Here is a 7715-nt window from a genome sequence, read left to right on the forward strand (position 1 = left end):
TTATTTTTAGAGAGGGGAAGGGAGGGAGAAAGAGAGGGAGAGAAACACCACTGTGTGGTTGCCTCTCATGCGCCCCCTACTGGGGACCTGGCCCACAACCCAGGCATGTGCCCTGACTGGGAATCAAACCTGTGATCCTTTGATTTGCAGGCCGGCGCTCAATCCTCTGAGCCACACCAGCCAGGGCTAAACACTTTTTTAAATTATTTTTTTATTATTCAATTACAGTTGATATTCAATGTTATATTGGCCTAGGTGTGTGGAGGGTGTTCACTTCTGCTGGGTATCTGCAAGGTAAGAACGGGCAGGGAGCGAGGGGAGAAGGTGTGAAGGTCTCGGTGAGGACAAGCCAGCCCCTCTGGGATGCAGGCTCTCCAGGCAGCACAGACAGCCTGACTACGTGAGGCTTCAGATCACTCTGGTAAAAACAATGCAATCAGCCTGGTTACAGAATTTCTCTGGCCGTGGGAAGCTGCCAGGCGCAGGGGAGAGTCGGGTCCGCCCAAGGCCTGAGGCTTTGCTGGACAAATAAGACGGAAGGAGAGAGGAGGGCAAGGGGGTGGAGCACAGTCTAACTGGGACAAGGACAGAATAGTGGACAGCAGCCATGCAGAGTGACAGAACGGTCACTCCAGTTCTGGGCAGCTGGGGAGGAGGCGTATTGCCACACTAGAGGAAGTGGGCCGGAAGGAGGGAAGGAGGTGGCCAGAGGCAGATGCGTGGAAATAGGATTGTGTCACTCTGAAGTGACGATGGAGCATCACAGTCATGAAGACAAAGTTCGGGATGTGCCAAGGCTGTGGGAAGCTGAGGCAGAGCTGCGGTCAGGGGCCAGGCGGCCAGTTCCTCAGGGCATGCCTCTTGTGCGCTCGGAGGCCCCAGGGGTGGTGACAGGAAGTAGAATTTGGGGGGGACAGTAAGGAAGGCACTGCGGTCTTCATGAAACACGCTTATCTCCCTCTGGGTTGAGGCTCCTGGGACACAGCGATGTCACCAGTGCCTGGCACACAGTAGGCACGTGGTAAAACACACAGAAAAGAATGAAAGAACACACACCTACTGTGTCATTTGATCTGAAGCCTGGACAGGTGAGGAAACAGGCCAGGCTTCCCCAGACTGTCTACACACTTGTGCGTCTCAGCAGGAGCAGGGGGTTTGGGTGTGCACACGTGTGAAGTCCCTTCCACGCACCCTTCCAGCTTCCCCCAGCACCTTCTCCCCACCCCATCACCTCTTCCTCAGCTCAGACCTCCCAGTCTCCAGCTGGGCTCCCTCAAATTTGGCCTCCACACTGCTTCTTCCAGGCTCGGAACGTCCCTCTGCTGAGGGTGAGACCAAGACGGTCGCAGACGGCACTGGTGTTTGCTGCAACACACGTGATGAGTGCCGCAACAGGCATGACGAGGCAGGGCCTGTGTGCAGACCAGGCGGGGAGCTAGAGGCTTTATTCTCAGCAGACCTGTACACTGTACACTGAGGGCTGGCGGGACTCTGGGAGGCCTCCTCACAATACCTGTCTTGTCCCTGAGGCCAGATTGGATGCAGGGCTGTGTCCCCAGATGTCCACTGTTTGCTCACCCCCTTGTCCCATGCCAGGCCACAGCTGGCAGGTGCTCAGGGCCGGTCGCAGGGGGCTGGACCCTTCCTCCGCTCTCGGCTCAGCAGCGTCACCAGCTTGGCCTTGAAGCCCGCTTGAGTACTGTGGCGGCCGGAGACCCCAGCCTCGTCACCATTGTCACCAAGCTCCAGCTCCAGCAGCCGCCTGTACTGTGCCTCCAGGCTGCTGTCATGGGCTGGGCTGGGCCAGCCCAGGTCCTCGCTGTTGTGGTAGATGGGACTGGCAGGGGGACTGCAGGCACTGGGGCCCTCCTTTGCAGGGCCCCCCAAGTCAGGTTGTGCGGGGCCAGCTTCCAGTGCACACAGATTCTCGTAGAGGTGCTCTGCAGGGACAAGGGGCCCGCTGGCCCGCTTGCACACGGCAGCGTACAGCCCAGCCTCCACGGGCAGCGGGGGTAGGCTCTGCGGCCCAGGTTGTGCCAGGTGCGCCCTACGGGAGCTGGAAGGCTCAGGCCCTGGGGGTAACTCACGCAGCTCCCCAGGGGGGTCCAGCGAGGGTAGGGAGATGGCCCGAGGCAGAGGGCAGGGCCGGGGCCCCGCCAACTCAGGAAGCTGCTCCCTCCGGCGAGCAATGGCGGCAGCCACAATCCCACACAGGTCTCGAGCTCGGGGGCTGCTGAAGGCGAAGAGGCCCTCGCCGGAGTCACAGCGGCGGCCAGCTTCAAAGGAGAACACGTCCTGGTCACGGGCGACATGGGTGAGTCAGCGGCCAAGGGGTCCCCAGCTTCCTAGGTCCTCTAGAGCCCCTAGGGCAGGCCCAGCGCCTCACCTTGTCAGAACCGAACTTGCGCAGGAAGTGGTAGGGCCAGGTGTAGAGTGCCTGCGGGCTGGCCGGCTCGCTCAGCTGGATGGCATCTTGGCTCAACAGCAGGACATAGGACCCCTTCAGCTGGCAGCGTGTAGCTGCCTCTGTCCTCTGCACCACCACCGGAAACGTGCCCACTGCAAGCAGAAGGAGTGGCCGCCACAGTCTCCCAGAGGTCCCAGGCCTGGGTGTGGTGTCACTGAGGCTTGCCCTGCACCTCCCCGACTCACCTTCCTTCAAGGAGGAGTAGATGGAGTTCTCTTCCATGGGGACCAGGCCCTGCTTGGGAGCCTCTGCCTCCCCTGCTCCGGTGGCACAATCCCCTGTGCCCTGGGGAATGAGGTCAAGGTCACAGATGAGAGTGCCCCCACCAAACCTCTTCCTGCATCTTTTTCATGGGGAGAGATGTCACCTGGGAACTCTGACAAGCAAGTGTGTCTGGGGACCTGGTGCCAGTGCCAGCTCTGTCCTGACACTCTGCACAGCCCTGGGCACCCCTTTGAACTGATCCTGCCCCACACCCCTGCAAACCCCGCCCCCTCAATGTGCTGAGAGCCGTAAAGCAGGGACACACACAGATGGCCCCTCACCCTGTACTGGGCCAGGGACCAGGCCAGCCCGTGTGTGTCCCCAAACAGCTTGGAGCAGTGAAGGGGCAGGAGCTTCAGGGGTGGGACGAGCCAACCAGCCACCCACTCCTGGCTTCATGTCAGCCCTCCCCACCCCTCACACCCTCACGCCCTCACACCCTTCCATCGAGATTCGGTGCCTCCTCCAGACCACCCTGGCCCACGGGAGCACGGCCAGGGCAAAATGCAGCAGCTTCCTCACTGGTCTCTTTGCTCCTGTTAATTTCCATTTTTTCTTTTCTTTAAAAAAAAAATTTTTTTTAAACCTGGCTGGTGTAGCTCAGTGGATTGAGTGTGGGCCTGCAAACCAGAGTTGGTGGTTCGATTCCCAGTCAGGGCACACGCCTGGGTAACCCGCCAGGTCCTCAGTGGGGGGTGCAAGAAAGGCAACCACACACCGATGTTTCTCTCCCTCTCTTTCTCTCTCCCTTCCTCTCTCTCTAAAAATAAATAAATAAAATATTTAAAAAAATTTGTTCATTAAAAATTTTAAATTAAAAAATTAAATACACAATGTAAAATGACCATTTTAAAGTGTACAATTCAATGGTTTTTTAGTAAAGTCACAAGGATGTGCAAACGTCACCTTTAGTTCCAGAACTGTCCATCTCTGTACGTGGAAACCTGTACCCGAGCCCCACTCCCTCCTGCCTGCTTCCTGTTGCTGTGGGTTTGCCCATTCTGGGTGTGCCGCGTCAATGGAACCATATACTGGGTGGCCTTTTGTGTCTGGTGTCCCTCACTTAGCGCGGTGCAGGCGTGGTGCATCCGCGGCGCAGAGTGCCAGCACTGCACCCCTTTTCTGGCCGCATAACGCTCCACGGCGTGGACGGACCACCTCTGGCTTATGCGCTGTTGGCTGCCAGACACTCGCACCATTTGGCCCTCTGGGCGGTTGGACACAGTCTGCTCCGAACGCCCCTGCATTAGTTTTGTTGAAACGCGTGTTTCAGTTCTCCCGAGACCGCCGGGTCGTGCGGCAACCCTCTCTCTGACAGAGGAGCTACCAGACTTTTCGTCCATCACTGACCCGGCCGAGCTCGAGAACTCAGTCCCCGGGTTCCAACCGCAAAGGCCTCTCTCTCACTAGGAATAAAACCCCAACTCCACCTGCGGCCCGCGGTGGTTTCACCCGCTCACTCTGAGCCCTCTCGAACGGGCCTGCTCCTGGGCCCGCCCACTCCTTGCCCTCCGTCCAATCCAAACCGTTCCCTGCCGGGGGGCGGGGCTTTGCTCACTGCTCCTCCCTCTGTTCAGGACTCCACAGCGGCAGGGTCCGAGGCTCGCTCCTCAGACTTGTGCCTGCTGGGTCGTCCTTGAGGACTCGGGCCTACTGTCCCCTCCTGAGAGGCCTTCTTGTACCATTCCGTCTAACGTCCCCTGGTTCACTCCTGGTCCCACCCAGCCTCTCGTTTTCTCCGCAGCATGTAAGACGTGTTCTGTGGTTTCTGGGCTGCTTCCCAGGCTCCTAGGTGCTTGGCAGGCGCTTGCTGAGTGGCGGGAGGTGGGTATGGAATGAACTAGGCGGAGCCCCCAGGTGCCCTGCCCGCTCGCCCTGTGCTCACCGGGAAGGCCAGCTGGCAGATGGGGCCCATCCATGCCTGGCGGTGCTGTGCAGCCAGCAGGTGGCTTCGCTCGGTGGTGGTGATTAGGAAGGCCCCAGTGTCCCGGGGGCAGCTCTCACAGTCGACCGGCAGCACGGACACGCAGTCAGCCAGGCGGATGACCCGCAGCTCTCCCCGTCGGCTAGGACCTGCAGGCCGGTCACCCGCTGGCCCCAGGCCACCATCCCGGACCTCCCAGCTCTCCAGCCGTGCCACACCTGATGGGCCCCCTGCATATAGAAGACCCCACACCTTCCGCCAGGACTTCTGCGGGAGATGAGGATTGGGGGTGAAGACCTTCACTGCAGTGGGGCTCACCAGGAGCCACTCAGCACTCACTCTTGGCCACCCAGTCTGGCCTCTGCCTCCCCCTGCCTCTCAGAGCCTCAGAGGAGGCCCGGGCAGCCAGCCCAGCAGGGGCAAGAGTGCCCTGCGTGTAAACCCACCCCACCCTCTCCTGACTGGCACCCCCATAAGCACTGGTGTCCTGGGCTCTCAAAGGGTCAGGACACCCTGAGATCAGGGCTTCTACTGGATTGTGTCTGTAAAGGGCCCAGTGGCTGGAACAGACCACCTTACACTGCTGTTACTTTGGTGCCCCTCCCCAGCAAAGGTCACTTGGGCCACAGGACTAGGACTGTGGTGGGAGGGGGCCTTATTCTCATGATGGCAAGGAAGGAAACATGCAAATAGCATCAGGCAGAGGAAACAGACAGTTTATCTCCCTGGGCAGCAGCTGCAGCTGAGCTGCGGGGGTGCAGGGCTGGCTGCCTGAGCAGAGGCGAACTCCCCACTATGTCCCATGACAGGCCTGGAGGAGCTGGGCCTCTTCTGTGGGGTAGGGCTCCACCTCGGAAGCCTTCTCCAGCTCAGCCGCTGGCCCTCCAGGGGGTGGGAGGCTGTTCCATTAGCTGGCCTTCCAGCTCTGCCCTGCCCCAAGGTTTGGGTCCTTGGACCCTCCCCACTTACAGCTTTCCCATCCTTGAGGCTGGGTCTCCCCAAGGTGCATGGAGGCTCAGCCCACCTGCCCAGGCTGAGGATGGGGCTCTCTATACCATCCCCCACACCTGAGTTGGATCCCCCCACCCTGATTCCCATCCCCATTCTCCCAGGGGGGCTGTCTGACGCTGGGGCAGAGGCCCAGCGGTTACCCGGGGCAGCCAGGGTCCCCACCTTGCCAAACTTGATGTGCTGCTGGTAGAGGATGCCGTCCTTGATGGGGGTCTCCAGAGACTCCATGGCTGCGGCGGGCCCCTGGGCCGCCACCCCGAGGGCCTGAGGAGACTGGTGACAGGCTGAGGGGAACTCCTCACACTTCCCCTTCTGGCCACTTCCCCTCCCTCTGTCCAGAGAGGCAGCTGCGTGGCTGGGGGAGGGGAGCCCCTTCTTCAGTAACGGAGTTAGGAGACGAGATGGGGGCATCCCTTATTTCTTCCTTAGGGCTCTCGCTGGCCAAGGTGCCCACCCAGGCCTGACAGGGGCCTTAGACCACCTGAGGGCAGGTGACCGGCGCCTGGGCCAGGTGGGTGTGAGCACCTGACCTGCAGGCTGGCCCCTCAGTCCCAGACTCTGACCCTTGCTGTTTTCCCCGGAGGGCAGTAGGGCACCCAGGGGCCTGGCATTCCCACAGTCAGACTGGCAAACTCCTTGCTTTCGAACTCGCAACCCTGGTTGGTGACTTGTTCTTACCTCAAAGTATTTCCAACACTCCCTCTCTCCATCACAGTCCCCGCCCAGTGCCAGCCTGTGCATCTCCCCTGAGAACCACTGCCGCACTGGGCCCACCCTTCTCTCCCTTTGTTTTCTGGCTCCCCACTGCCCTTGGGTCTAGCCTGGGCTGCTCAGCCCAGCACTCAAGGTGTTGAGTCCTGACCCCAGCCCAACCCCTCCAAGTCACTCACCATGGTGCTCCCCTGGGTGCCAGCGGCCTCATCCTCTGGGAGGCGTCCCCTGCCCACTCCCAGCCGTCTGAGAGCCCCAGTCCTCATGTGCAGCCCTGGCCCTGTGACTGTAGGTGGAACACCCTCAACAGGTCCCCAGAGACTCATATGCTCTTTTTAAGTTCTGCTTCTTGCTAGACCATTTTTCTGGCCTTGCCTGGCATCATGGCCTCAGGGGCCTCAGGGAAATGGATCTGAACTCTGGAACTAGTCACATGTTATTCATTCAATACCACCGCTAGAAAGAAATGTGTAAACAGGCGGGGGGATACAGTTTGGGAGTCATGTATGGAGCATGTAGTTTCTCGGGCAGGAAATCCTTTCCAAGGGCCTCCTGCACCTGGCTTTGTGCCCAACGTGGACCAGATGGGGCTGAGCTGCGGCCCCGCACCAGACCTTTGCACTTGGCCATTTCAAAGATGAGGAAATCAAGGCTCAGAAATATTAAGCAACCTGCTCAAGGCCACCCACCAAATGACACACACAGCTTCAGCAACTGCTGTCCTGCTGGGATAAGCACGTGGCCTCGCACATGGTGGGCCTGGCAGAGTTGCCGCCGGCAGGCTGGTTCTCTGCCCACCCCCTGCCAGATGCCAAGACTCCCGGTCCATGTGCCAACGTGCTCGTGATGGCTGCCCGTGTTCACGTCAGGTCTCTCCCCCACGCACCTGTGAGGTGCCCAGCAGAGCCTGGCACAGAGCAGGCTAGGGAGTGCTTGTGGCCTCAGTGGCAGTCCTGTGTTAGCGGCTGCCCCTCAATGAACACAGCAGAGGGTTCCCTACCAGGAACAAGGGGTCTGAGGCAGGAAGTTGCCTCCCAAAGGGCCCCAGGTGTCTTACTACTGACGAGAGGGAGGCTGGGGTACGGCTGGAGGTTACGACAGTGAACCAGAGGGGCCAAAAACCCTGACCAAACATTTCCCTGTCTACGGAGGTGGCACCTCAAGTCACAAACACAGCTGGCTCGGAGGGGGGTCCCAGCTAGATGCCTCCTTCCACAACTGAGGCAGCTGTGTGTGGCAGATGCCCAGGCTGTGCCTCAGAAGGGCTCTGGAGGTCAGAGAGCGAGGCTGCCAGAAAGCAGGGTCAGGCAGGGTGAAGGCCAGAGACAGGGCAACGGC

General features: G+C 59.9%; 1 protein-coding gene across 2 annotated transcripts; it reads right to left on the bottom strand.

Annotated features, from left to right (window-relative positions):
• Positions 1 to 6643, bottom strand: DOK3 (docking protein 3). 2 transcript variants are annotated; one of them, XM_024577861.3, is made up of 6 exons: positions 6557 to 6643; positions 5829 to 5930; positions 4617 to 4922; positions 2653 to 2752; positions 2387 to 2559; positions 1 to 2295 (listed from the first exon to the last, which is right to left on the bottom strand). In XM_024577861.3, the coding sequence occupies exons 1-6, from the start codon at positions 6641 to 6643 to the stop codon at positions 1615 to 1617; spliced, it is 1449 nt and encodes a 482-aa protein (XP_024433629.2). In that variant the 3' UTR covers positions 1 to 1614. The 2 variants fall into 2 exon arrangements, with proteins under 2 accessions (XP_024433629.2, XP_045041682.2); XM_045185747.3 differs by lacking the exon at positions 6557 to 6643 and having other exon boundaries at positions 1 to 2276; positions 5829 to 6005.
• Positions 6644 to 7715: the final 1072 nt, after the last annotated feature.

This window comes from Desmodus rotundus, chromosome 10 (genome assembly GCF_022682495.2).
Source record: "Desmodus rotundus isolate HL8 chromosome 10, HLdesRot8A.1, whole genome shotgun sequence".
NCBI classification, from domain to species: Eukaryota; Metazoa; Chordata; class Mammalia; order Chiroptera; family Phyllostomidae; genus Desmodus; species Desmodus rotundus.

Excerpts from the sequence above, each read along its gene's own strand:
- DOK3 (XM_024577861.3), bottom strand. The coding sequence starts at position 6,643 with ATGAGGACTGGGGCTCTCAGACGGCTGGGAGTGGGCAGGGGACGCCTC. Across the intron at positions 5,931-6,556 it reads GCACCCAGGGGAGCACCATG|GCCCTCGGGGTGGCGGCCCA; the intron begins GTGAGTGACTTG and ends CAGTCTCCTCAG. Across the intron at positions 2,296-2,386 it reads GCAAGTTCGGTTCTGACAAG|GACGTGTTCTCCTTTGAAGC; the intron begins GTGAGGCGCTGG and ends GCCCGTGACCAG.